Genomic DNA, 27,582 nt, shown 5'->3' on the forward strand with positions numbered 1-27,582 from the left:
TTTAGACGACAGCCCCATCTGGTGGTGAGAAGGGTTGCAATGCATGCCAGCTTGAAAGTCAAACTTAATTGAAGTACAGATAACGGGATTGAAACTGACTGGTAAAAGTTTATCCATAATAAAAATCACTTTAGGAAAAATCATATAGTAGATCAAATTAAAATAGAAATACTTAAAAATGAGTATGTTTGGTGAAATTATTGAGCTTCTGTAAGGTATAGTGAAAACAAGGTTAACAGTATTGTATTTTATTAGCCAGAAGTCCTACAGGTTATCGTTGCTGTGGGTCTGCTGGACTACAAAGCATATAGAATACAGTTAACACAAGAAAGCAGCTGAAGACACCCACACAGTTTATAACCAATGTCACTCATGACAGATCAACACATTAAACCGATCATTCATATCAGACTCTTGCCAAACATGTGGATTGAGAAGAATATTCCTTGAACAAAATGTCAAATTTTGATCTAAATTCATAATTTTATGTCAAACGCGACATATATGGATTAGACATTAGAACCATGACTAACGTGGTGAATACTAATAGGATGTGTGATGTCTGAGTATGTGTCAGTGATGGGCAGTGCATTGTTGGGAATCACAGATGTGGCCCAAGATTAAGCCGCTTATATTCTATTATGATTATCCATTAAGATACTGATGATCATTTCAGTCACAAAATGGAACTCCTCTTAAAGTGAACTTAGTTGTATTAAGTTAGACATGTTGTGGTCAACAAGAAATAATTCTGAAATAAAAAAAAACCGAAATAATAACAAAGTGACCCTAAAATATAACGGTACTGCAGTAATACACTTAACCAAGTTTAGAGGCATTGCACACGGAAGCTTTTTAATGAGAATATGATGTGCATGTAGTAGCGACTGTAGCAAGAGATACTGATACATCGTTTCACATTGGACCACGTTGAGTGCTACTGTCTTGTTCCGTCAAAAGATGCACGACAGACAGGCGGCCGCAGCATCATCTTCATCATCATCATCCTCTGCTGCAAAGATTTCATCAAACAGAGTCCAACAATTTTACAGGTAAACTACGCTACAAAGAAAAGCATGTAGTGTGTGATTCGCAGTAGCGGTCTCGGCTACGAGTAAAGCAGAAGCGTTTCGGACAGATTTGCCCTTAGATCAACTCGCCCACAACCCCCGCCCTCAATTCCGATTGGCTGTGGAACCAAGTCGAGGGGGGAGGGGGGGGAGGGGCGGCAGCAGGCAGGTGGCAGGTCTTCATGTGGGCGTTCTCAGGGAGCCAACGGCCCCAGACTGAGCTCCACGTGGTGTGTGAGCCAGATGGCCTCCGTAGTGGCGTCGCCCGCCTCCTCGTTGGGCCTGATGGGAGCAGCCAGGTTGCGGAAGTCGTGGCGGATCTTGAACGACACCAAGACATCCGTGTCACCCTCCTTCTGGGGCACCACTTTGATGAAGAAGCCGATCTTGTTGGATTTCCTGAAGGCGACCACACTGCAGACAGGACAGGGGGAAGGGGCAAGAGGGGAGGATTTAATGAGCAATGACCTGGGCATAGGGGTGGGTGCGTGTGCAAGCGTGTGAGTGTGAGCGCGTGTGTGTCTTTCTCTCACTCTGGGTCATCTTGAAAATCCTGAGGTTCGGCTAGTTCATCGTAATCAGCGGCAGCATCCTTTCCTGCCAGGACAAGTTCCTTGGTTGGAACCATCACCTACAGCAACAACAACAACAACAATCCTTTAAAAATATGTCACACATAGGAGTCAATTTCTCACACTTTCCAGTTAGGGGACAGGCTTGGCGCCATATGGGAATTTTATAATCAAGTGTGACATTGGGACCCTATGATAACCCAGTTAACCTCATGACTAGATAACATAAATCAATTAGCATCAGTGCAGGAGCGATATAATTGAAACGGCGTGTTCTGTGTCACACCTTGGCAGTGCTGTTCACGTCTTCTGGGTCGCCCTCTTCGCAGGCCACCAGGGTAACGTGGGTCAGGTTCTCCACTGGGTTGGTCAGGGTCAGCAGAACTTGGCTCTCCTAACCAAATATAGGGCAAGTGTAGGATGCATATGTTTGTTAGTAGCCAAGGCCCTTCAATGCTTTCAATGTCGAGTAAGAAGCTAATTTACTTATTCACATGAGGTTGGCAGCAGCATCTTAAAAGATCAATACGGGGCTGGGTGATCAAACTATTGTGGCGGTCTCTGCTTGTTCAACTGAAACATTTGATGGTAACTATGGTTTGAGCACCCAGGCCAGTATTGTCATTTTGTCCGTGTAATACATAGATTTTTAAGATGGGCTAGTGAAGGCCTTGGGAATGGATAAATATGTATACTTCAACATGATGCATTTATACAGTGTATTAATATTAAATATATTTGTATTAATATCCAGGAGCACATGAGACACTGACCTTCATGTACCGGAGATTTGGAATAGACATAATTCTCACTTCTGGGATGTAACTCCTGTGATCAAAATGGAAAACAATTATCTTCCACAAACAACATGCCAATAACAACAACAACAAGAAGAACCCCTATTATCACAGATAATTTACAACCTATGTATCCATGTTTCACTTTGGATATGAGGCCAACTTTAATGAACAGAATGAAAAACAACCATTAATTCATCATTCAACTATTTTTCAGCCATTTCTAAAGTTCTGAAATTTTCTAAAACATTGATCACTGGGAAACTACCTTTTCTAGCGACCCGATGATGAATATTGGAAACAAATTTAATTATTTTCAGAAATATACATTGTATTCAAATCTTTGAAAGATAACCCAAGATAAAAGTTGATAAAAGCAAACTAATACTCACACAGCCACCAGCTGAATTTTGAACTTAATCGAAGTCGGGTTGAATTCCGGTTTGCTCAAATTATGCTCGCATTTCTAGGGAAGGAAAGGCGAGTGTCAGCGGAGTCTCTAGCGCAGAGGACACACGTGAACAACACCATTCAAAACACAAACAGACCGAGACGTACCCTGCAGCGCAGCGACCTCTTCATCAGGAGGTGCTTATGTTTGGGGTGGAGTTGGGACGCTCCCGACGGCTGGAAGTCCGGCTGCAGCAGGCGCTGCCGCAGGGTCGTCACTGGAGGGAACGCCACCAAAATGAGGAAAGTTGACCACAGAGTGGCAGACATATTATAGACACATCGATGCCGGGCCGACCTAGTGGTACAACAACCCTGCCAACGGTGCTCCTTTGGGGAGGGGGCACCTACCCTCTGGTAGGTTAATGGGTCGTGTGTAGCAGTCCTCAGGCAAGGGCTCGACCTCATCCAGGGCCTGGGCTGGTTCTATGATGATCTCCTTCTGGTCCTCGCCTTCTTTGAGGCTAGTGGAACAAAGGGATTTCACTTGAGGCCAACACGAGGCCCAACCGATGTCCAGGCAAGCAGGTACACAGAAAGTCAGGTATGCGGCACTAGTGCCGATATTGAAAATGGGAAGTCGTTTAAAAATCCAAAAACGTACATATACAAATACATTTTTTCGTTTTCATAGATTCTAATTAAATGCAGCAATAGGTTATGATGGGAGACTCACGTTAGGCCGGCCAGGCTGGATAGGGGAGCTCCGGCCCGCTGCCTCTGCAGCCTGGTGCCCAGGCCGTACTTCTCCTACAGGAGAGAGCATGGCACGTCAGGCTCAATGCACTACGGTGCGGGATGTACCATATTAGTACTCAGGATGTCAACATACAACAGAATATTAAAAGACAAATGTCTCCATAAAGAAAGGCCATTAAAACTACATTTTGCAAAAGATGCAAACAGAAATGTGTTGACCTATGTTTTTAACTCGTGGTGCAACTACACTTGGTTACAATGTGTTTGCTACTCGTTTACCAATTCAAAAGGCCCCTATTTTGTGGATCAACAACATTTAGCTAGAGGGAGACATTCATGTGATCTGGGAAGTTAGAATTAAGAGAGAGAGGGAAGAGAAGAAGACAGTGCTACTGTACACAATACAGACAACCCAAAGTTGTGAAAAATACAACTCACCACCACATGAATAGTGTGTTGCTGGGAGGGTAAAGAAATAAAAAAATAAGAATCATTGCACACAAGCAAAAGGGTTAAAAGGGAAAAAACAGGTTAAAAAAGACAGGAGGAAGCAAAGCAGTTAAGCATGAGTGGCAACTGGGGACATGCAAAGGCAAACAAAATCCATCTTTGAAAGCAGCCGAACTTCATAGATAAAATGTAATATATTATTTTATATCTACCCCCAACCTTTAAAACATCATGAAACTACTCTCGATAAAAAAAGATCTTAGACATTGACCTAAATAACATGGATAATTGAGGTCAAGTTCCCTGATCATTGATGATGAAATATTTAATAGCTGATTGCATGGCAGACACATTTATAAAGTTCAACGTGACTTTGAAATAAATTAGAATTGTCCTTGGCCGCTTGAAGGACTCCACTCCCATTTTCCTTCACTTAAAAAAAAAAAACCTAACCAATTTCTATAAATATTTTACATTAGAAATATATTCATTAAAAAAATATTTCTCCTTGATTCAACTAATGTCTTTGAAATGACGTTGGATAATAATCGGTTTGTCCCTGGGGATAGATAGAATATATATAGAAAAGGACATATTAAAGTCTCTTTGTCAGTACAATGTCAACATTTTAGAAAACACAATGCATGCGTATTAATTTCACAACAAACTTAGTCTGAGCTCATTTCTTATAACTTAATATAATCCACCCCTGGGACCACCCAATCAGAAAGAAGGGCGCAGTTTTCAAAGAGTAAATGGCTGTGCTACTTCAGATCATACGGCCCAGTGAGCTGAAAGCCTGCTGTAGTGTACCGAGAACGCCATCGGCATGCACTGTCTCCTCCTGGCCATCTTCTTCCGGTCTCGCTCCTGTCTCTCTCGTTGGGCCAACTGCTGGTAGTACTCTATCAGTTTGTTGATCTGCAAATTGAGCGAACAGGGATTAACAGTTTAATAATCAATCACATGCGTCTTAATTTCAACGATAAGGAAGTATGCGAATAATGGGGTAATTGTGTGTCTATTTGCATGTGGACCAGAGATCTTGTGATCAAGACTCATGTGGAAAGACAGAGTTCCACTCACCCGCTGAGTGTGAGGGTTTTCTGGTTCTTGCCATCCACCACTGGCTGTAACGAACAAAACACAATTCCGGTACACTGTCACCACAGCTAGCAAGGCTTAAATGAGTTCTCAAACCAGGATTTGCCAAATATATTTGAAGTGTTCGACCGCACTGTAAAAATTGCTCTGGCACATCTGTCCTATTTATTATGGACATCGTGATAGAAGTTAAGTCCCAAGTATGGGCCGGAATCCCAAGAAAGTGTAATGGTTGGTGAAAGGTTCTGGGTTCTTCCCCATGTCCTTCCTTGCACACACCCGTGCCTTCTCCTCAGTGATCTGTATCTACTTGTCACTGTAGGTGGCACTGTATAAAGCGAAATAACTACATGAAGCAGTAAAGTACAGCGCGTCATTCCAGTGTGTGACTCACCAACTGATTTGTCTGCCATGCCCACGTCTCTGGAAGTCCAGCGGCAAAACCCACACGCGAGGTAGTAGGCCTTCTTCATGGTGGTTTTGGTGGGGTCATCGGGCATGGGGGCTGGGATGTTGGTGGCCCGGGTGGACAGGGTGTGCATGCAACACGGGCAGTCGAAACAGTTGGCGCATCTGCAGCGACGAGGGAATACAGGAGGAGTTTCAGATGTCGTTTTTCCCTCCAATGTTTACGCATCAAAATATGTGAAGACACTTATGGTTTGTTCTTTAAGGAATCGCTGATGTATAAATGCACATGTTGCTCACCTGTTCTTCTTCAGTTTAGCCTCGGCTGAAGGCATGTTCTCCAAGCAGCTCGGGCAGTAATGAGAGTCCACCTGAACAACATCCATTAGTAGGACTCAATTAAACAGCAAACAAGGGGCTCAAAGGCTAAATGATAACTATATGAACAGAATGAATATTATGACCAATCTTTTTAGATAAATATTTATAATGGTTGTGATGTTTTAATTCCAGTGACTATGTTATGCCAAAGCTGACAAATCCAGAGAGGTCGTGTTTGGGTCGCTCTTGTATGGGTGTGGTGTCTGTACAGTGAGTATGAACCCAATCCAAACCGATTGAAGCATAAAGCAGCTATAACACAAGTCACCTGCCTTTTTAGGCCATAGCCTAGTACGATATATAAAAACACAGAAATAATAAACAACTTCCCTAACATTGCCTATTCTAACAGCTTCTACACAGCAACGCACCGGCGGATATATGTGGCCTATTCATACTAGACATCTAGCTAGGTGGGAGGAGCACAGCATATCGTTTTAAACATTAACTGATCATGAAGGAGACGTAGAGTAAGTGTCGACTGAATAAAATGAAGGAAATGGGTCTCTGGTGAAAAGGTACTCAGAAATTAGACCCATAACAGCCTGTCAAATCAAGGGGATCAGGCTAACAGCGGTCCACAACACTATAGCTAGCCTAGCTACCGATGCTAGCGCTAGCTCACTAATGACCACTGACAGAAGACGTGGAAACAAACCTCATGAGACACGCATTCCAGGGACCGGAGCTCGCTGCAATAGCGACAGAAATACAGCTGGGACAGCGGAGACCTGGTCTTCTTCTCCCCGCGGACCAGATAGATCACTCTATCGGGCTGCAGGAGAGACGCCATCAGTATACAATTGCAACTGGACTGCCCGTCAGAAGCCTAGCTACGAACCGCTAGCACGTATCCCCTCTATAGTCTTGACGTTATCGCTGTCGTAGTAGCACTTTCTGAAATCTTTACCCGCAAAATGCTGACCTCTGGTGGACACCAGTGGAAGTAACCATTACAATGCTGACCTCTGGCGGCCACCAGTGGAAGTGAGCCTTAAAATTCTGACCTCCGGTGGAAGTGTTGGGAGTGGAGTCATGACCCACCCCCGCTCCGTAACGTAATATGAGGAAATTGTAAATGGCAGTGAAGCATTTAAAGTGTGAATTAAATAAAACGTATTAATTATTGTGGCTAGTTCACATTCTCCTTAGTTGTGCGTGTGTGTGTGTGTGTGTGTGTGTGTGTGTGTGTGTGTGTGTGTGTGTGTGTGTGTGTGTGTGTGTGTGTGTGTGTGTGTGTGTGTGTGTGTGTGTGTGTGTGTGTGTGTGTGTGTGTGTGCTTATGGGAATGCATGTTCGTCTAAAGTTATATCAGATATAAAGCAGTGAGGAACTCTGTGATTGGAATAGGCCTACGCTCGTCAACTTTTTAATTATACACATATATATAAAACAGACAACAAACCACATGTGCTTAGGAGATTAAATTGTCTGCCAACCATCACTGGCGTGAGGTAGTTTACTTCAGTCTTGAGTAAAATAGCCACGTATAATCAAAGAAAACAGATCTTACACCTGGGTCGAGTAAGAACAATAAGCTAATAACCCACATTACTATTGTGGGCAACCTTTTGGCTGGCTGGTTTAGGACATCTGGTTACCTGTTTTCCAAACGTCTTAGACTTTCTCTCACAGTCTAGAACCTACAGTGGCCGACTATAAGAGTTAGATTAATCACTAACTGCAGAAATTGTTGTTATGTCATGTTAGGTCGTCTACAATGTCTTTAGTGGGATCCATACGTTTTGGTTGAACGAAGCATCACATATTATACTATTGCAACTCTTTTACATACACACAGTTCCTTTAGTCATTTACTGTTGAATGTGAATACATTTAATTACTTTGCAACTAATTCTGTCTTAAATTTTCCTTCATATCCTTCACGGTTCTTAAATTTCCATTCAAAATGTTCTTAAAAAGTCTATAATTAAACTTGTGGAAACATTCAGAAACCCTGTTTACTATGTGTGTCTGTTTACTGTTAGGATTGTTTGTCTGCTGATTGGTTTTGCACCCCGGGCCGTTGTCTATCTAGGCTATGTCTATATATTCTACTGAAATGCACACATATAGCTTGTGTGATGATGCGATGACAGGGGGAAGGGAGGCCAAGGGCCAAGAGTCAAGGGAAACTCCAAGATGAGCCCACGATCACTAATCCCTATTGGTTCAGACGGGTGCGCGTCAGTTTGTTCAGTGCAGCATGTAGGTATAAAATTAACCCCAACCTGCGAAATTACAAAAAACAGACTTGGCCGCAGGCAGCGACCGAGTCGGTAATTTAGGTAAGCCTACAGAGGGTTCAGACGTTCGAGACGCCGGGGATGGAGAGGATACGGATTTTACCTTTGGTTCTGCTGGGTGTTCTCCGACCCAGCATGGGCACAGTGTTTCCATGGACCCAGGTACGTGGCCTACATCCGCGGGAACACACTCCCGCGTAAAAATATCTTCATATTGTTATTGGTCATGGATCACTTTTTTTCTGATCATAAAATTGGTTTAGACTAGGCTACATATAGCCTACTGCGGTCAAGCATGACCTATAATGGATTTAAGAATATCCGTGTATCAAAGAGTATGGGGTAGTTCTGACTTATCTTTTCACCCTGAAGGTAAAATCAAAGCACATAGGCCTATTTAGCATAGGACAATCAATTAATTATAGTAGCCTACCTTGTTAAGTGCTAACGTCAAATAATGCGTTGTTGGTCATTCATATTAATTGTTAAGTTAATGTCAAAGCAGAAACGTTTAAGGACCTTGCCTCAGGACATCGACTAGAACAGTGTTTTTTATTCTTGAAATAGACATTGACAACAATATAAAATAATAGATCATTGAAAATAAATACATAAAAAAGTTAGGTAGGTAGTGAAATGTTCAGTAAATAGCCTACCATTTTTTTTCTAAAATAGTGTCGCTATGTGGATTCCTTCATATCTTTAATATTGTAATGTTTTCTTTTGATGTTTCGTCATTATTTGTGTAGGCTAGATAAACTCAACAGCGTTACTGAGGGTTCTCTTTTCACTGCTCAGGCCACGGTCTTGTAAAAGGGGCTGGCACTCTGCTCGGCCACACTGTGTTATAGTTATCCTTTTTTTCTTTGCATACGAGGTGGTCGGCGAAAGGTCTTGTTGACAATCAGGTGTAATACCTAAAGACAAAGGTTGTAAAACACTGGACCAAGAGCATCACTTCTCTAGATGCAGACACAATTTGGTGTTTCTAACCGTAAAGACTAAGCACAAATTCTAAATGTACTAACTTTAGTGTCCTACATGTCAAGCCAATTAACTTTGTTACTTCTGTTTGTTATCAATACATTTTGCCTTACATAATACAATGTAGGAAAACCAAACACTGAAGGAAATTAGATCGTGATAGATGTTTTTGACCTGTTGAAATAAGATGTTTGGTGATTCAACCAAACCAGATAACACACGACTTTGTTGTCATTGACCTGATAAGATGAACACAATTATTTGTAACCAGCAGGTGTGTTTCCCTCCCTCAGCCGTGTGAAACAGATGTAAACGGTACCATTTATAGGTACCAGGCAAAAACCCTGAATGAGAGTCGAACCGTCTCCTTCAGCGAGTACGTTGGGCAGACAGTCCTCTTTGTCAACACAGCTACATACTGATCCCTTACCAACCAGTATGTGGGTGAGCATTGAATAACACTTTCTTCATTAAGTCCACCATAAACAATCACCCCTTTCCTCCAGCTCCGAGGCTACACCATCTGTACTTTCTTCTGTTTGATACCATCAGAGTTGAATGCACTACACGAGGAGCTGAAGTCCTATGGATTCACCGTTCTCGGGTTTCCCTGTAATATTTTTGGAAAACAAGAACCAGGGAACAATGATGAGATCCTACCAGGTATAAAGTAAGTAATCCTCTTCTCTCTGCATGGCTAGCCGAATACACACAAGGAATGCAACCAATGAAACTGAACCAGGGCGTTTAAAGTTGCAGCATACCCTTGACGCCTGGCTCCAATGAAGGGATGTAACGTTAGATCTATGAATGTAGATATCTCTCAATCATCTGTCAATCTGCAACATTTTCAATTATCCCTTAAGTCCCTCCAACTCTCCATGCATTCCTCAATGGAGTGAAGCGGCCAGGCTAGTGGTTCTACAATCCATAGGCTGCCATAAGAGAATGTAGCATTACCTAAGTATTACTTAAGGAGTGGTTTCGCCCCATGAGGCAGTGGGGGCCCAAGCCCTAATCGTCTCCCCAGTGGTCCTTTACCCCTGACAAGACGATTGTTTCCTGCGTTTCAGACACGTAAGACCAGGAAAGGGATTTGTCCCCACGTTCCCGCTGTTTGAGCTCGGTGATGTCAATGGAGATCAGGAACAACCGGTGTACACCTTCCTCAAGGCGAGTCCCCTCCCCCCTCATGGAATATTACATGTGATAAAGGACATATAAACATTAGTATGTATAGCAGAGTAGTTGGGGGGGGGGGGGGGGGGGGGGGGGATCTGCAAATGTAATGCGTTTACGTTTTGCTTTGCAGAGCTCCTGCCCGCCGGTCGGCGACGACCTGGGACCGGCGTCCGAGAGGCTGTTCTGGGAGCCGCTCAAGCTGAGCGACATCAAGTGGAACTTCGAGAAGTTCCTGGTGGGGCCGGATGGGAAGCCAGTCAGGAGGTGGTTATCTAGGGTCGAAGTCTCCGTCGTCAGAAGATTCATCACAGACTACCTCCGGCGTTTACCAGCCCAAAGGGATCTGATCAACCCCCTTTTAGAATCTTAAGCAAACGTTTAGACCCTTCAACTGGCGCCTCGCTTGCTTTCACGGAGATGAGGCACAGGTGACGGTCCCCTGGCGGTCTGCGACAGGTTCTGTGAAGCGTAGAGTTAGGCATGATAACATGAAGATGGGGCTTGAAAGCAGGATCTCTGTGGAGCCTCTTCTGAGTCTGTGGGTCCAGAGCCAGCCCTGGAGTGCATCGGGGCTGCTCCGCGATCCCAGCGTCATGTCCTCTCGTACAGCGGCAGAACCTGCAGCACAACCGCCTGCAGAGGACCTGGGTTCACTGGGTACCTTCAATAAAGCTTGGGGGAAACACAGTTGCTGACTCAAATTCGTGCCTCAAGAAATATGCGAGGTTATGCAGACCTACTGACTGTGTGTGTGTGTGTGTGTGTGTGTGTGTGTGTGTGTGTGTGTAACCCCTGGATTTAGCATATCAAATTGGACGTTCAGAGTTGACAGAGGAAAGACATTTAGAATATTTATTAAGCTGGTCAAATACAAAAAGTCTCACATAAGATGTGCTTTTGCCTACAGCAAAAAGGAACAAGAAAAACATAACTAGGCTACAAACCAAGAAAATACAACTGCCAATAATTACAGCGTACCTTTCAAAGTGCAATTCAGCTAATGTCTCAATTCAGCTCCCACCAGTGAGGATTTGTTCCCAATAAATTGTTGGATTAAAAAAAGTTGTCCCAAATAATCTACAGACAATTTGAAGCCCGCCATCCCGTCTTCTGCAATACATACTAGGGGAAACTGTATGAATACTGAGCTAAATTGTGGATCAAACCAAAACAAAAAGTGAAAGGAGTTAACATAGCGAGTAAACCATTTCAAATGGCTGTGTGTCTGAAGCTGGGCTTGTTTTCAGTACTGGGCCGAGTGTTGCAGCAGGTCATCGAGGACTCTGTTGCTGGTCATTGACATGACACACACACAAACACACGTTGATACTGCTGCAACACAAGGTCGTGTGTTCTAAAAGACAACTGAAAATCTTCCTCGTCACTGCGACAAGACAACCATATGATGAGGGGGGGGGGGAGGGTCATCTTCCTGATCTTAAATCGTTATTTGACTCACCGCAAGTGACCTTGTTTGTTTGAAGGAATGAGAGGAAGCAGATCAATTGTTCACAGAGTTGGGGGAGAGAAGTGGGGAAGGGGTTCAATTGGCTAATCTCTACAAAGGATGGGAATTTGTTATGGACAACGGTATAGGATGCTGAAGGATAAAGGAAAGGTAAGAACAAGTGACCAAATCATTAAATCGGGTGCGGTAAATTAAAGTGTTGGTTTTTATGAGATTAGGTCCATTAGAGTGAAAAAACGCGTTTGTATGTGTATGTGCTGTTTTGTCGAGTATTGTGTGTCTGATACAAACATACAATGCCAATAGCTACAATATATTGGGATTACAGTAACAACATAGAAAGAACAGCATTACTAAAGACAATGATTTACACTGAGTCAATGCAACTATCAAAACATTAGATTATAAATAAATTATCAATAATCACAATCATGTATTTTTTGCCATGATACCATCAAAATTAATTTCCCAAAATTTTAGTATTTCAACAATCACTTTTGAACAGTTACACATATGGGACAGGTCTAGAACATCAATGGTACTGAAGAAATCATCATAAATGATATAACATTCACATTACAATGTCTATGATTCAATGTACCTACATAATCATTCTCGATGGAATGAATATATGTGGTCTTGTTCTTAAATCGGGAATGGCTTCCGTTTAACTCAACGAGTAACAAACTAGGTATGTGAAGTTGTTACATTTCTGCAGAGACAATCACGTAGGTATATTGTCAGAAAAAAAAAAAGTATGTTGATAGTTTCCAACCTATTTAACAAATGACTTCGGTTCCTGCATAGAATCATATGAAGCAGATTGAGTCTCAAAAATAATAAGTTTAAAAAAATCTAAACAATATATCATGTATATATATTCAGAATAGCGAAAACAGTGTTTCACAAATAGGCTTATAAAACGCAAGTATAAACAACATTCCGATATCTACAGTTCAGTAGGAAAATTATAGTTCAAATTACACCTTGTCAAATCAAAACAAACTGAATCATGCTACTACCCAAGCTTCATTTGGTTGGATCAGTGATGCTTCTAGTGCTTTCCAGGGTCAAGGTTCTGTCTTTCCCTTTTTCCGAATCCTGCCGCCGTTGACTGATCTAAAGAAACAAGACACACAAACATTGTAAGCTCAGCGATCCCTAGCCGAGCGGCACTATGTGGTGTTTAGCCTCAAAACAAGACAATACCGGTTACGCTGACCAAACCATCGTAACCGTCTCTCCTGGATTCACTTATACATTTGTAAAAATTGCTTTGTTGTACCATGTCTAGTGTGTGGTTGATGGCTTGTTTAAGCAGAGTCACCAGGCCCGAGTCAGATCTGTTTGACTCTGGGGGAGGCTGACCAGTGCCCACAGGTTAAACCCGCATAAACACACACACAAATACACAGTCAGGATATTTCGTACATGGCAGCATGTGACACCTGCTCTGTCAATAATTGATCCTCTGTCCTTGTTTTGGAGGAGCTAGTAAAGCCACCTAGATGGCATGTAGCTAGGAACAATTAGTCCATACCGCCTCTGCCTAAGAGCATTTAGAGTGAACGCTCCTGCCACAAATAAACACAATAAAGCGCTTTGCTTTTTGTGATCAAACATTTGGTAAATTACTAACGATTCAGTTATTCAAGTAGACGAACTCTGATCAACGCACGTTGGTCAACAGTTACACATATGTTTGTATTGCAGTACTTCACTCAAAAGCAGTTTCGCAATCGTTTAAATTCCAAACAGTGACGCCCACGCAAAATACTCTTTGGCCAAATAAGTATAAGGAATTATTCATGAAATGCTTCATCACGTTTGAGTAAAGCCAGGGGATCCGGTTCCTATTGTTTGATCACCAGGACCACTATGGTCCTTCAAGAACACTGTGGGCCGATAAACACAAGGTGCCTCACCCAAACGTGACTCATGAACCAGGTAAACCAGGCAACCTCAAGACAGGGGGGGGGAGGGAAGAGGATGGTCTCTGACCGTACCTGTGGTCTCTGGCGGGGGTCTCGAACCCTCCCCGGTGACTCTGGACCCTCTGGGCTGTGGGAAGGACGACTGCCAAGGAAAACCCTGCGGAGGGAAAGAAAGAAAGAACGAAAGAAAGAACGAAAGAAAGAACGAAAGAAAGAAAGAAAGAGAAAAATTGAAGGAGATAAAAATAAAGTCATGGAAAAAAAGAAACAGATGGAGTGAGCGACTCAGTCATCATCTACCCTTGAAGCACCTGGGACTAAACCCCACCAGACCTGCAGCTTCCTGCCCTACACCTGACCCTCGCCCTATCAGAACCCCAATCCACGGGCAGGGGGGAGCTACTTCTGACCCTCAAAAGCTCCTAGGCAGTGGGGCGAGAATGAAGACACTTCCGATGAAGATGATGACCCTAAATGATGTCATCTGATTATGATACTCTAATTTGGCATGGGGGGGGGGGGGTGGAGGGGCTCGGTTTCGGTCTCTTCCGGAGATCAAGCCCTTACCGGGTCGCGTCCGGGGGGCGGTGCTGCCGCGTTGGCTGCGGCGGCGGCGGCGGCAGCGGCGGCGGCCGTAGCGCCCGCTGCGTTGGGCATCCGGGGGGGGAAGTGTACAGGCCAGCCCTCCAGGCCCTGCCCAGCGCCCACCTGCACAGAGGGACCACAGTAGCTCACCCGGCTGCCCACGAGACACCCCCCCCCCCCCTCCCGCCGCCTCGACGTGGGCACGACGTTCGTACATGTTTTTGCACACACTGCCTTCTGGTCGCTTCTACCAGTGGGGGGGGCTGGTGGGTCACGAGTAAACATCAACTGCATGGGGGCTATATGGGGACACTACTCTCTTGGGCTTGCACCCCCCCAACCAGCCTCCCACCCAGCCGGCCGACCTCCGGACTTTAGACTGCTCAAACCGCCTCCCACTCAACCAGCCGTGGACCAATGCAAACCCTTGTGTAAACACACTAATGTAAACACAATGTTCACACAGAGTGCAACAGCACCACACAGTGGCCAGACTTCTGCAGAGCGCAAATATGCTCTCTTGGGCCACTAGAGGGCCATGGTGCTTACCAGAGGGCCATGGCAAAGTTTGCCATAAAAAAGGAATCCATAGTAAGCTTGGGTACATCTAACAATGAACCGCAAAGAGCAGTGGTACAATCCCCCAGCTAAAGGTAGTGATTAGCAGTGCAGGCTACGAGGGAGGGCGTACCTGTTTGTGGTGCTGCATCTGCAGTCTCTCCAGCTTACACCTTTCCGTCCGTTCTCTCTGGCACTCATTCTGTGCCTGGTGGAGCTGACACACACACACACACACACACACACACACACACACACACACACACACACACACACACACACACACACACACACACACACACACACACACACACACACACACACACACACACACACGATACGTTCTTTGTTAATGAAAACAACATATTTTTATCACCCATTTAATCTGCAGATAAAGTACTGATCACCGCCGGTTGCAGAACAACAAGGTATGAAGATTCGTAGGACAACAATGAAATTCTCAGAATTTCATTGTTTGCATTTATAAACGCGTTTTAACAACCATCTGTGGCTGATATGGTACGACATACTGCTGCGCAGGCTTGCGTCCGTGTCCAAAAACGCTCGTTTGCACCCACCGTTTCAAAGTGTTTGCACGCTCCAACTTAATCCGGGCTTACCTGATTGGTTAAATTCGTCATTTGACCCTGAAGCCGCTCCACTTGTCTCCTCAAATCCTCCTTCTCCTCGTTCATTCGCTCCCGGTCGCTCCTCTCTTTCCTGAAGTCCTCTTCAAAGATCTTCACCTGGAGTGCAGAGAAAAGACCCCCGGGTTTAACAAGGGCACGGCGTGCGCACGGGGCGAAGGCATCTGTACGGCGTGACTCCTCCTCTGACCTGCTCCTTGAGCACCGCCACCTGAGTCAGCAGTTCCTGCTTCTTCAGGTTGCTGGCGGCGTCGCCGTGGTTACCCTGGCCCGGTGGGGGCTGGGAGGCGGCGGGGGGATGCAGGTTCAGGGCCTCCTCCAACGCCTGGTGGTGAGAGAAGGCATCGAGTGATGGATACGACAAAACACACACACACACACACGTGCAAACTTCCTCTAACACACACACACACAGTGCCACACACACACACACACACACACAGATTGCCATACAGACACACAGAGTGAAACACACACACACACACACACAGCATGCCACACACAGACACACACCCTGTTGAGCCGCTGGATCTCCTTCTCCTGGTACTCCCTCTGCTTGCTGAGCGGCAGCAGCTGGTCCTGAAGGTAGCGCACCTTCTGCTTCAGCTCCGTCGTCTCCGAGTTCAGACACTCCTTCTCGCCCTGGAAACCGGACGGGCACACAGATCAGACCCCTGAACCCGACCGCCGGCCCCCCCGGGCTCGTCTACAAGGGGGGGTTGCCGGGCTATACTCGACCAGTGGGACACGGCTGCTGTGCGTGGGACCTGCACTCGTAGCTCGACGACCCTGCGTGTTCTACACCCAAGGACCTTGAATACTGCCTGCAAAAAGTCTTGTTTCTTTTGCTTATTTGGGTTCCATTCCTTGACTGTGACATTCAGTACAGCTCTGTGTATTGTCTGGGTTCCATCCCCCTCGCTACTAAAACAGTGAGTAAAGCTCTCTGTATTGTCTGGGTTCCATCCCCCTCGCTACTAAAACAGTGAGTAAAGCTCTCTGTATTGTCTGGGTTCCATCCCCCTCGCTACTAAAACAGTGAGTAAAGCTCTCTGTATTGTCTGGGTTCCATCCCCCTCGCTACTAAAACAGTGAGTAAAGCTCTCTGTGTTATCTTGGTTCCATCCCCCTTGCTACTAAAACAGTGAGTAAAGCTCTCTGTGTTATCTTGGTTCCATCCCCCTCGCTACTAAAACAGTGAGTAAAGTTGTCTGTATTGTCTGGGTTCCATCCCTCTAATTACTAAAACAGTCAGTACAGCTCTCTGTATTGTCTGGGTTCCATCCCACTAACTACTAAAACAGTCATTAAAGCTCTCTGTATTGTCTGGTTTCCAGCCCTCTAATTACTAAAACAGTCAGTACAGCTCTCTGTATTGTCTGGGTTCCATCCCACTAACTACTAAAACAGTCATTACAGCTCTCTGTATTGTCTGGGTTCCGTCCCTCTCACTAAAGCAGTCAGTCTAGCTCTGTACTTTTTGCTGTGATCAGCTTGTGTGTGGTGTTCTTCCCACCTGGACGTTCTCGATCTTGGACTTGGCCAGCAGGAGCTTCTTGTCGTAGTCCCGCTGCCGCTGTTCCCGCTCCGCCTCCAGCTCCACCACCGCCTTCTGGGAGTCAGCCAGCCGCTGCCGGAGGTCTGTGATCTGGGAGGGGAAGGACGAGGCGTGAGGCGAACAGAAACAGAAAGAGAGGCCGGTTTGTTGCCTTGACCTTCGTATCACAGCCTGGGGAAGGGGGCTCTACAGAGACGACTTGGTTAGTGGCCTCTGGTTTAGTGTAACATTGTTATTTTTCCCAACATTTGTAATTCTTTCCATGCGTTGTTTTTATTCTGTGTTTAACGTTAATTTCCGTCCCGGATTCAGATTGGCAGACTATTATGAAATAGCTAGGGGCTAAAATCGTACTTTATATACTAATTTTGCACCTACATTATACAAATATTGAACCCATCAGTGAAACGCTACACAAACTGATATGATTAACACATGATGAGAAATCACTTCCAGCGTGTCCGTAAAACCAAACCCCCACACCAAACGGCCTACCTTCTGCTCAAACTGGGTCTTCATGTTGTTCCACTGGACGTCCCACTGCTTGTTCACCTCCAGCACCTGGGAAACACAAGAGAGAAACGCAGCCAGGGTGAAACCGACTGGAACCATAAAACCCACATGTGGGGACCACATGTCCAGGTCGGACTTTCCCTGATCATAGCCACAGGGATGCGTGGAGAGCGAGAGTGGGGGCGAGAGTGAGAGCGAGGGCGAGTGAGACTTACATCCTTTCTCTGTTTCTCCAAAAGCTTGATCTTCTTTTCGTACACCTCCGGGTCACATGACTTCACGGGGGTTTTCTCCGCAGCTTTCGCACTCTGGAGGAGTTCAGAAATATAATAAATGTTAATAATAAGACTCTAATAGGAACACATAACCAGGTGCTATGGGGTGTCAGAAGATAAGTACTAGTAGTAGCAGTGGACAAGGTGGTCGAATCCCAGCCGCAAGGTGCACGATCTACTTGTAGGCCTCCTCGAGCGTGATAGAAAACTGAATGACCTGCATGTGAACTCAATGAGAGTGGCGTGAATAGTAAGAGGCTCTTAAAGACACCATTCACATAGAACACGCACGGAGCGATTCTGAGTGGCAGCATTAAATCACGATCCGATATGGGAAATTCCGATCCCCATTTATTGGCCTACTTCTTTGAACCCTGGTCTGGGGGCTGTGCGGGGGGGGGGGGGGGCACTGGTGGGTGACTGGGCAATGGGCGGTTATCCCATCGCTGGTAATGAATCCACGTGAATAAAAGAGGAGGCCCTCCCCGGTGGTGAAGTGGGGGTCCTACAGGCGGTCTGGTTTCCTTCCATAGACGGGCATGTGAGACATTGAATAAGGATTCAGAGAGAAAATAAACTAAATAAATAAGAGTTAAAATATAAATAATAGGGCGTCCACATCAGCGCAACTCATTTTGTGGGAGTGTGGGGGGGGGCTTTTGCCGACCTTGGATGGAGTGGTCATTTCCATCTTGGATCTGACGCTGGGGGATTCCTCCTTCACTGGCTCCTCCTTGGCGTCTTCTGGCTCACTGTCTGTCTGAACCGCTGGGTCCGCCCCGCCGGTCACCAGCTCCTTCAGCTTCTGGTTCTCAAGCCTGTGACACACACACAGAAAGAGAAAGAGAAATGTGTAAAACAGAGGCTTTGTGCAAACCTCGGGAACACCCCAAGACCCCACGCATACAGTAGCACGTCATTCTGTTCAAAGCGAAAGTGAGGCTCATTACAACGTGAGCTAAACAAAGTCCAAACGTTAAGATGAATTATGTATCTCAAGACAGTATGGGCCGAGCTGACCGTTTACACTAGGGTTATGTTTGAAAGAAAACAAAATCACCTCAGTTGTTCCAAGTCTCGATTCCTGAACTGATGATCTTCTTCCATTTTCTTTCGAAGCTCATTGTTCTCCTGTCTGAGCTGCTCACACAGTGTCTGAAACAAAAAGTATGCATTACTTTTATCGGACGAGAGATGGAAACCAAAAAGAACAGCCAACCCCAACATAGAAAGCTCATAGTGAAACCGAAGTGTGTAGTGGATTTCCATTTGATGATACAGGTCATACAAAAGTTTGAATGTTCAAATGTATCAGCTGCTGGTTTTTTTTTTTCAAAAGAAGGTCACTTTCTTGATGACGCTTCTAACACTTAGATTGAGCCAACTTGGCCCAGTTAGGAGGGTTAAAGGTTGGATTTTTCAGATAACATTATTCAAATCCCTACTGATCAGCATTGACCACCGATATATCCGGGTTATTTTAAGTTACAAGCAGGTTGAATAGTTACACATTGCGACATTCAGACTAACTATCAATTAAAATATATTTTTACTTTATAGGCAATTCCAAAGTCAGTATAGCATAAACTATATTCTCTACACTTAATTTAAGGAATACAAATATTTCTGTCAATTTACTATTTATAAATGAAAGGGCGATTAAGGCACAAGATAAATTATATATAATAATAATAATAATAACAACAAATAATTATGTCAATAAAATATAATGCCATGATTAAATAACTGCAATAGATCAATAAAACATAATTCCATAATTAAATAACTGCAATAGATCAATAAAACAATGCCATAATTAAATAACTGCAATAGATCAATAAAACATAATGCCATAATTAAATAACTGCAATAGATCAATGAAACAATGCCATAATTAAATAACTGCAATAGATCAATAAAACATAATGCCATAATTAAATAACTGCAATAGATCAATAAAACAATGCCATAATTAAATAACTGCAATAGGGGGTTTTCCCCCACACCGCCCAGCTCTTGATCCCACCCCAAGGTGTTCTTTCCTGTCGAACCCCATCTGTGACCCTACTGCGACCAGCAGACCCACCTGCAGGAGTGAGGTGCGCTGCTCGTTCTTCTGCACCTTGGAGGACAGGTGGTGGAACTCCACGGCCATGCGGCCCAGGTGGGCCAGCAGCTGGTTGGGGTTGGACTCCTCTGCGAACACGCTGAAGGAGCTTTCCAGCCGCTGCAGCTGGCTAGCCAGCTCCATGTTGTCCTGGGGCTGATGCGCCGCCACCACCCCCAGGGCCGCCGCCGCCGCAGCCGCCGCCGTCTGTGGGTCAACACAGGGTCGAGCGTGAGCCTCAGGCCGTCTCTCGGCTGGTGGTGGAGCCGCGGGCGACTCCATTCGGACCGCCGCGGACGGGTTTATGAGAGGCATCGCTTTACCGTCGCCCTCGTACGCCTCGCTTTATCCAGAGCTTCAGCAATGCTGAAAATCGATCCGCTCGCTATTTGGTAAATGCTAAATGACGCTGTTGAAAGTCATTGAAAGATAAATCGGAACGTCTTCACGTTAGTCCCGTGGCGAGGCAACCAAGCCCAAGAGTCGACTCTGAACCGTCGGGAAGTGATTCAAATTGGGAGCTGATTCAGTCGGGAGGCAGATCACAAGACCCCATGTCCCATGGAAGGACGTCCTTACAGCACAATCAAGCAGCTCTATAAACACACTGCGTCTGATTCACAGACTATGTGGATGCGTCGACATAGTTCTTGCCTGTGATAATCCTGTACTTTCCCCTCAGCTTGACTCAGAACGGGAGTACCAGTGTTGAGTTGTATTTCAGTTGAGTCACCGAAAGAGGGAGGAGTTCCCATCATCAACAGCATGGAGAGGCTAAATTTATCAGGAAATCAGTATATAACGAAACCCTTGGGCTTAAACTGTGGTAAATGTGTACCAACAAACGTCATGGTTAATTGATTGTTCAGCACAGGATTACATGAATTACTGGGTGTACTTTATATTTATTTATCACGCCTTTGTTAAAAGGGTGTAGTAGAAGTTTGGCAGAGTCATGCAAGGAAACAATGACAATGATTGAGTACTCACACTGTGACCTTCCAACGCCTTGTGTTCTAAATGTACCAGTTCATCTTCTGTGAGGCCCTCCTGTAAAACAGAAGAGATCTGTGAGCCTTTTTGAAATGAAAGAAGAACCCTTCCAAACCGGAAAGAACCAGATGGCTGCGAGGCACACATACACAAGCACACGAATGTAGAAGTCTAAATTCTAAAGCCGGGAATTATTTTTCTCTTCCGCTCTCCGTTATGGAACAGACAGCCATCAGCCGCCTGGTCCAGGGCTGCCTCTGAACCAATGACTCACCAGAGGCTTCTCGGGCTGCAGGGCCTTGCCCGAGGAACACGCCGGGTCTTCCTTCAGCTCCTGGCTGATGAGCGCGTGGGCTTTGGCTTGAGAGGGAAGAAAAAAAACAACAACACGTTACACATTCTACCCTCATTTTTGCATTTTGTATCTCAGGCATCCGAGAGCGTACGTGGCCCCTCCCCGACACGCTCACCATTACCTGAAAGCCTGTGAGGCGTGAGCTGGGCTTCGCTCGGCCCACCCCGGTCTCTCTCTCCAACCCGGTCTCTCTCTCCTCCCCGGTCCCTCTCTCCAACCCGGTCCCTCTCTCCAACCCGGTCTCTCTCTCCTCCCCGGTCTCTCTCTCCTCCCGTGCAGAGGCTGGTGGTGAAGATGGAGGACTTGAGGGCCTCGTTGTCCCGGACCAGCTCCTCCACCCTCTGACGCAGTCGCGAGGCCTCCGTCTGGGACTCCTCCAGCAGGTCGCCTGCAAAACACACTGGCTGCTCAGTGACCCTGCATGCCTCAAGGCATTGATTGGGGTAGATCAGGGGTTTCTATCCACTTTTTCCCATCTCGGGACCCAGAATATCATTTTAACATTGTGTTTGTGGGAACGGATGGTACGCTGAAAGGCATTCCTGTGATTACAATCAATCAGTTATTAAAGCCATCCGTCAAGACAGATAATTCAGTTAGGGCGTGCCGTACATGCAGAGCTTCCACTAACAACTTCCTGCTCGACTGGAAGAAAATTCTAATCTACTTCTTTATTTTTCTAAGAAATCTTCAAAACAAATTCTTGACAAAAACAACAAGAATACGTCAGGGACATCTGATGGAATAAGATTACATACCGAAGCGACCGACAGGATCAAACTGGCATCCTAAGATAAAACGCACAGCAGGAGTGTCATGGCATTGTGGCGGGGAGGACCGAGGCATGCTGTTACTCATGGAATGAAAGGGTCACGTACTCCCTGGGGACACGTCCACCTGAGATAGACTCACATGCAAGCATGACCGCACGTCGCCTACCAATGAAAATAATCTGGTTTCACCGCATTCCGCTTTACTTTTGTGGCACGCAAACACACTTCACAACTACATGTATAGTTTAGACGAAATCTCTTATTTTATAATACCCGTATGAAGTGCAAAACAGAATAACTAAATAACTTCATAAACCAGTGCAGTTGTTTAGTTCTCAATTATCAACACGCAACAACCATAACTACACTCGTCGGTCATGTAACATCATGGAACCGGACACCTGCCGCAAAAGGTGACTAAGTGCCGCTGGCACCCTCTCTCTCCCTCCCTCTATATATTGCCATGATGGCCAGAAAGTCACCCAAAAAAAAAAGCACCCACCTAAGCTTTTCAGCCCCTTCATCCTCTCCCTCAGTATGCCGTTCTCCTCCAGGAGCTGGCGGTAGCTGAAGTCCTCTCTGGCCTTGGCCTCACTCCCGCCAGGGTCATAGATCCGGTAGGGTCCTTTCCCGTCCATCGCCACCGCTTCACTTACTAAGCATGGTGCTCGGAACTGAAAAGGGAAGAGAGAGCTGGTGAGGAAAATGTGGAAGAAGGTACTAGTGTGGTGGTGAATGAGATGCTTGGAGGATGGACTCTGATTGGTGGGAGGAGCGGAGAGAAAAAATCAAAACAGAGACGACATGCGAAACAATGCATTTGCATTTAGCAGGGAGCAAAAAAATGTAAACAATGCAAGCAGAGAGGCGCTTTACATTAATTACATAAATCTTTATTGGGGTCACACGCCCGATTATATTTATAGTACAAAAAAATGATGGCATTTTAATGGCATGATGCTAAACATTGAAGCCACTGAAGTGCAGTGACAACATTTTCGTCAAGGTAACAATACGCAAGCATTTCACTGTGAGTAGTACAGCTGTGCCAAAATTATAACCATAAAGGAATGCAACCACTGATGTCCCCGTCATGTAGGATGGCAGAAACTGCATGCACTCAGGCACCCCTCAAAGTAAAGAGTTACTCTACCCCCTTGGAGTCTTTTCGACCTCTTTTCCTCTCTTCGTTCATAATTCATAGAACGGAGAGTCTAAAATATTCAGTCCAAAAACAACAAAAGAGGACATGTACCAATCGACAAGATTAGATGTGTCGATAGCAATGACCGACACTGATAACAAGAAAAACAACAGCATCACATCCTTTCAGCGAGTTACGTTCATAGCAGCATCCGAGCTTTCAATACAAGGCAACGCTCACGTTTATGTCGGCTACATCTGCTATGACCGCTTATAATATATACACGAGAGCACAGCAGCAAATATGAGGTAAAACTACGGCGTGTGAGATGCATTCAAGAAAAAAAAAGTTTACCATCTGTTTCTCGTATAAAGCCAGCTAATATTAGCGATGTGAATGTGTAATAATGGCTAATATCAGGTTTCGCTGTTGTCATGCAAATAGCTAGAAGCTGGCTAGCGGCTGGCTAACATGAAATGGCCATTCGAGAAATTGCAGCGAGTCGCTCCTTCATCATCCCGCGATTGCTCTTATTCGGATCCAAACTCCTCGATTTGGCATCGAAGTTAGACGACAAACAAAAGAACAAAGAGATGTCTTTTGTGAGTTACCTTTCAGTGGAGTGGCCTGTCTTCTCCTACCCAGACATCTATTGCGGAAGTGGTCTGCGCTGTAACCTGGGAAATTCCACCTCGCTAAACGCTCAATGTAAACAGCACTGAATGACAGCTCGGTGAGCCAATGGACGGCACTGAGTGGCAGCTCGGTGAGCCAATGGACAGCACTGAACGGTACCCCAGTGGTCCAATCGGTGCACAGGATGTCACCAGCGGCGACACCACGTAACCTCGTTCCCAGGTGTTCTCGTCTCACTACGGATCGGGATGCTCCAAATGAGCGTTATTGGCGAAAGAGAGGTGGTACTTTTAGTTTCATGGTTTAGTGACAAGAGGCGGGACTGCCGGTAGATGGGTATCCGTCTTCGTTACATGCTAGGATGTTCCTTTGTCAATATTTAAAAAAAAAAAAAAAACACTGCATAAGTGTTCTCCTTGTCGTTGTGGTTTTTATTCATGTCGTGTTCCTATTATTCTCGCTCTTGGGTACACATCTAAAAGGAAGTAGGAGGCCGGAAATTGGCGCTGCGGTAGACCGGGATACCGCCATAATTCAGCCTGGCGGCGTCCGACCGCACCAAGTATATCAACATGGGGAGGGAGATATGTTTTCTAATGTAACTTTATGTTGGTCTATGTTTTAATGAAGTTGTCATTTTAGACCAGAAATTTGTCAGCCTTTCCCCTCGTCGACTGAGACAAGTCATACAGAACATAAAATGAAAATACTCATAGTAAACAGTACACATTTTATGTTTTGTTTTTTATCTATATACAACTGACTATATTACTGACTGTACAAACTGTTAAATAATCGATCATATAAAACATACAGTCCTAAGTGTTCATTTACTAGAGTCATTCTACAACTGGAGTAGTTTTCCTGCAAAGAGTGCCATCTTGTGGGATATAATGCTACATGCATAAAATACAGTTTAATCAGTCAATTAAACAGACCAACGTGTCCAACTTTAGTTTCCAAATTATATGTTTTTTTGGCATAAAGCTTTTTCAATATTCTTACTTTGTTATATCAAATCTAACACTTCCTACTTCACCGAGATCTTAAGTGTATGGAAAAGCCAAGCCTAAGGTGCGTATCACAGCAAACAAAGCCGTTTTGTGAAATGTCCTCTGCCCTGAAGATGGTCGATAAAATAGGCCTACATGTTTCCTTTTTATTTTCTAAACTGTAATACAGTAAATGTTTTTATAGGTACAATAAAAGTAAATAAAACATAAATAATAAGTAGTGTTTTACTTTGCCCTGTACCAATCCAATAGGATTATATCTGTAATACAAACATTATTATCTCACTGCTATACACCAGAAACAGAATACATGGCCTCCGAATATGACGTCGGGTGAAGAATATTGATCCGAAAGCGTCCTTTAAAACATACTTTCCAAAAAAGACTTTTTTTACCGTCACATTTATCTCCATAATTCATAATCATCATTATGATGTCGTTGAATAGAATGTAATAATATAAAATAAAATAATATGGATTCTAGATACATTCTGTCCAAATAATGAACTCTTACTGCCTTTACCCTCCATCTATTCAACTAAATATTTTCATTATTAATATTTATTCATATTTTTCATGTTACTCATTAATACGTTTTCATCCACATTTTAGCTACTAAATGGAATAGCATTATGCATTTATTATAATATGTAGTAATGCACTGAGTAATGTCAGTAATGTTTCTGGATTTACATCATTAATCATGTCGATGGTGCCAAATAATGATTACATATAATTTATAAATTCATTCAAGTATTCTATCCCACATTCTTGAGCAGACAATTTAGAGGGAATCCTTTCCCAAGTTTAGGCCTTCGTCCAAAACAATAAGAAACAACAACAATGCCAAAAAAACGATTTTCTTTTAGAATACCACATTAAATAGCAATAAGTAATCTATGTTCCTGTCCAGAATCGATCGACCCTTTAACACAACACAACAAAACTGAGCAAAGCCTCAGCGAAACCCCTCACACATGACAGCAAACGAAATCCGGACCATTTGAAGCAACATAACGGTGTTTATATCAGTATCTTTATGTTTCATGATAACAAAACAAACTAAACACTCACCCACACATTCCGCTGGTTACACAGAGTCACTTTTTAAGGAAACTAGTGAGCAGGGGAGAAGCATTTACTCTGATACTTAGGTGGGGAATTCCCACATCACCCCATAGAACCTGGTATGCGTCCAACTGCACGGCCTGGTTCAAATCGACAAGCACACACAAAAAAAGAACTGCACTCACTTCGTTTTTGTTTACACGCATGCAACATTTGACTTCTAAGCTGTACATTTTTATGCATTAGGCCAAAGGTAGCCTACAGAAGACCACAACCGCAAACACCGTATTAGGATTATATGCCTATCACTGAGTTGTTTTCATGTCGTGTTCAATTTCTTTAATTTTAAGATTTGACATAGCCTACAAATGGAACGAAGCTGCAGAAAATTCAAGATGCCAAACTACTCAGTGGAGGCCTATGTTATACGACACTCGTCCATCCTCGTGTTTGTATAACTTCCAATGAAGGAAGTGGCTTGTTAAAACGCCTTTGCATTTGCCTTCAATAAAATGGATTGCAGGGCCGGTTATTCAATGATTGTAATATATAAATTCATCACTGTTTCAAATTGAGTGAATTCATTGAGTTAACCATGCCATTCACGCAAGCCTGACTGCTACACACTTGCTTTTTTGTGCCTTGAATTCTAACCTACTGCGGGGGATTTCCTCTACCGCAAAGATCGCTTTTTTTTCTTCTTCTTTCCTCTTTTAACTCAAAGATGGCCTGACAACAGCTGTGCTCAGAAACATGCAATGAGCCGAGACTCAGAACAAAGGAAGACGGAACAGAACAGAACCGAACAAGGGCTCCTGCCCTCTCTATTGACTAGTTTACCAAGATACACTTAATGAAAAACACATGGGTTGGGTTTCTGCTAGGATTTGTTGGACCAGTGACATGTAGGCCTAGTATGCTAATGTTTTATTCTGAACACAACAAAATACCGTCTTGATTCCTGGCGTCCACAAGAGTCTGGTCGTCCTAAAAGGACGTTTGTTTGTAAATATCAAATGAAAAAGCATTTCTTGAATTCTTGCCTCAATTTAAGATAATTCATAACTTTGTAGCTCTATGAGGGACAATGGAAAACTTTTATAAAAAAAATCAAATTTAAATGTTTTATGGGAAGGACAAAAAAGAAAATCAGGGAGTTTCCTGGTCTTGTGTTTTCCCATCTCTATTCTGCCTGAATTTCAATAGCAACAGCGTTAGCCCATCCAAACAGAGGCGGTACTCATGGGACACAGCCAGCTTCACCATCGGCAAAGCAAAGAATCTCATCCAGGGTCCGTTTGGATTTGACCTGGTTCCCTCCTGAGTCAGAGCCCATATACACAGCATGGTTATGGAGGGAAAAGTAGAGACTAGTTTTTGTACATAACTAAATATATTGCTATGCCATTCAGTTAATATAATTTTACCTGACTAGCGACTGGGCATCATATGGTGGATAATCCATTCTGTTACGGAAAAATTCAAAGACCTGAGATGTAGTGAGATCATCCGCATCTTCTAAGGTGCTTACCGTTGCAGTGTAAACACACTTTAAATGTCAAAAGCAACCATCCACCCACGCAGAGCAACAATGTACGGAATAAACTGACAG

General features: G+C 44.4%; 3 protein-coding genes across 12 annotated transcripts; 1 reads left to right on the top strand and 2 right to left on the bottom strand.

Annotated features, from left to right (window-relative positions):
• Nucleotides 1-232: 232 nt before the first annotated feature.
• dctn4 (dynactin 4) lies at nucleotides 233-6,829 on the bottom strand. Of its 2 annotated transcripts, XM_030368501.1 has the most exons (14): nucleotides 6,590-6,829; nucleotides 5,851-5,921; nucleotides 5,537-5,715; nucleotides 5,125-5,168; nucleotides 4,852-4,959; nucleotides 4,027-4,047; nucleotides 3,566-3,639; nucleotides 3,241-3,353; nucleotides 2,998-3,107; nucleotides 2,832-2,905; nucleotides 2,416-2,470; nucleotides 1,929-2,036; nucleotides 1,604-1,701; nucleotides 233-1,484 (listed from the first exon to the last, which is right to left on the bottom strand). In XM_030368501.1, exons 1-14 carry the CDS (start codon nucleotides 6,722-6,724, stop codon nucleotides 1,265-1,267), a joined length of 1,410 nt encoding a protein of 469 aa, XP_030224361.1. In that variant the 5' UTR covers nucleotides 6,725-6,829; the 3' UTR covers nucleotides 233-1,264. The 2 variants fall into 2 exon arrangements, with proteins under 2 accessions (XP_030224361.1, XP_030224362.1); XM_030368502.1 differs by lacking the exon at nucleotides 4,027-4,047.
• Nucleotides 6,830-8,089: 1,260 nt separating this feature from the next.
• On the top strand, nucleotides 8,090-11,030 carry gpx3 (glutathione peroxidase 3). Its single transcript, XM_030368507.1, has 5 exons — nucleotides 8,090-8,339; nucleotides 9,455-9,605; nucleotides 9,714-9,831; nucleotides 10,235-10,334; nucleotides 10,474-11,030. Exons 1-5 carry the CDS (start codon nucleotides 8,259-8,261, stop codon nucleotides 10,711-10,713), a joined length of 690 nt encoding a protein of 229 aa, XP_030224367.1. The 5' UTR covers nucleotides 8,090-8,258; the 3' UTR covers nucleotides 10,714-11,030.
• Nucleotides 11,031-11,181: 151 nt separating this feature from the next.
• Nucleotides 11,182-26,123, bottom strand: tnip1 (TNFAIP3 interacting protein 1). Of its 9 annotated transcripts, XM_030368482.1 has the most exons (20): nucleotides 23,865-23,986; nucleotides 23,263-23,323; nucleotides 22,612-22,783; nucleotides 22,095-22,124; nucleotides 21,458-21,724; nucleotides 21,256-21,341; nucleotides 20,979-21,038; nucleotides 19,968-20,195; nucleotides 18,942-19,036; nucleotides 18,549-18,699; nucleotides 17,822-17,914; nucleotides 17,589-17,654; nucleotides 17,052-17,183; nucleotides 16,049-16,177; nucleotides 15,726-15,860; nucleotides 15,509-15,634; nucleotides 15,022-15,105; nucleotides 14,313-14,453; nucleotides 13,818-13,902; nucleotides 11,182-12,930 (listed from the first exon to the last, which is right to left on the bottom strand). In XM_030368482.1, the coding sequence occupies exons 2-20, from the start codon at nucleotides 23,302-23,304 to the stop codon at nucleotides 12,866-12,868; spliced, it is 2,187 nt and encodes a 728-aa protein (XP_030224342.1). In that variant the 5' UTR covers nucleotides 23,305-23,323; nucleotides 23,865-23,986; the 3' UTR covers nucleotides 11,182-12,865. The 9 variants fall into 9 exon arrangements, with proteins under 9 accessions (XP_030224342.1, XP_030224348.1, XP_030224347.1 ...); XM_030368488.1 differs by lacking the exons at nucleotides 23,263-23,323; nucleotides 23,865-23,986 and adding an exon at nucleotides 25,977-26,123; XM_030368487.1 differs by lacking the exon at nucleotides 23,263-23,323 and having other exon boundaries at nucleotides 23,865-23,997.
• Nucleotides 26,124-27,582: the final 1,459 nt, after the last annotated feature.

Source organism: Gadus morhua, chromosome 10 (genome assembly GCF_902167405.1).
Source record: "Gadus morhua chromosome 10, gadMor3.0, whole genome shotgun sequence".
Classification (NCBI taxonomy): Eukaryota; Metazoa; Chordata; class Actinopteri; order Gadiformes; family Gadidae; genus Gadus; species Gadus morhua.

What these genes read in the sequence shown, in the direction of transcription:
- dctn4 (XM_030368501.1), bottom strand. Translation starts at nt 6,724, where the DNA reads ATGGCGTCTCTCCTGCAGCCCGATAGAGTGATCTATCTGGTCCGCGGG. An exon ending in TGGAATGCGTGTCTCATGAG is followed by an intron (nt 5,922 to 6,589) that starts GTTTGTTTCCAC and finishes GATGTTGTTCAG; the next exon opens with GTGGACTCTCATTACTGCCC. An exon ending in AAAATTCAGCTGGTGGCTGT is followed by an intron (nt 2,471 to 2,831) that starts GTGAGTATTAGT and finishes TTTTGATCACAG; the next exon opens with GAGTTACATCCCAGAAGTGA.
- tnip1 (XM_030368482.1), bottom strand. Translation starts at nt 23,304, where the DNA reads ATGAACGAAGAGAGGAAAAGAGGTCGAAAAGACTCCAAGGGG. An exon ending in CGAGACTTGGAACAACTGAG is followed by an intron (nt 18,700 to 18,941) that starts GTGATTTTGTTT and finishes TGTGTGTCACAG; the next exon opens with GCTTGAGAACCAGAAGCTGA. An exon ending in CGCCCCCCGGACGCGACCCG is followed by an intron (nt 13,903 to 14,312) that starts GTAAGGGCTTGA and finishes TTCCCTCCGCAG; the next exon opens with GGTTTTCCTTGGCAGTCGTC.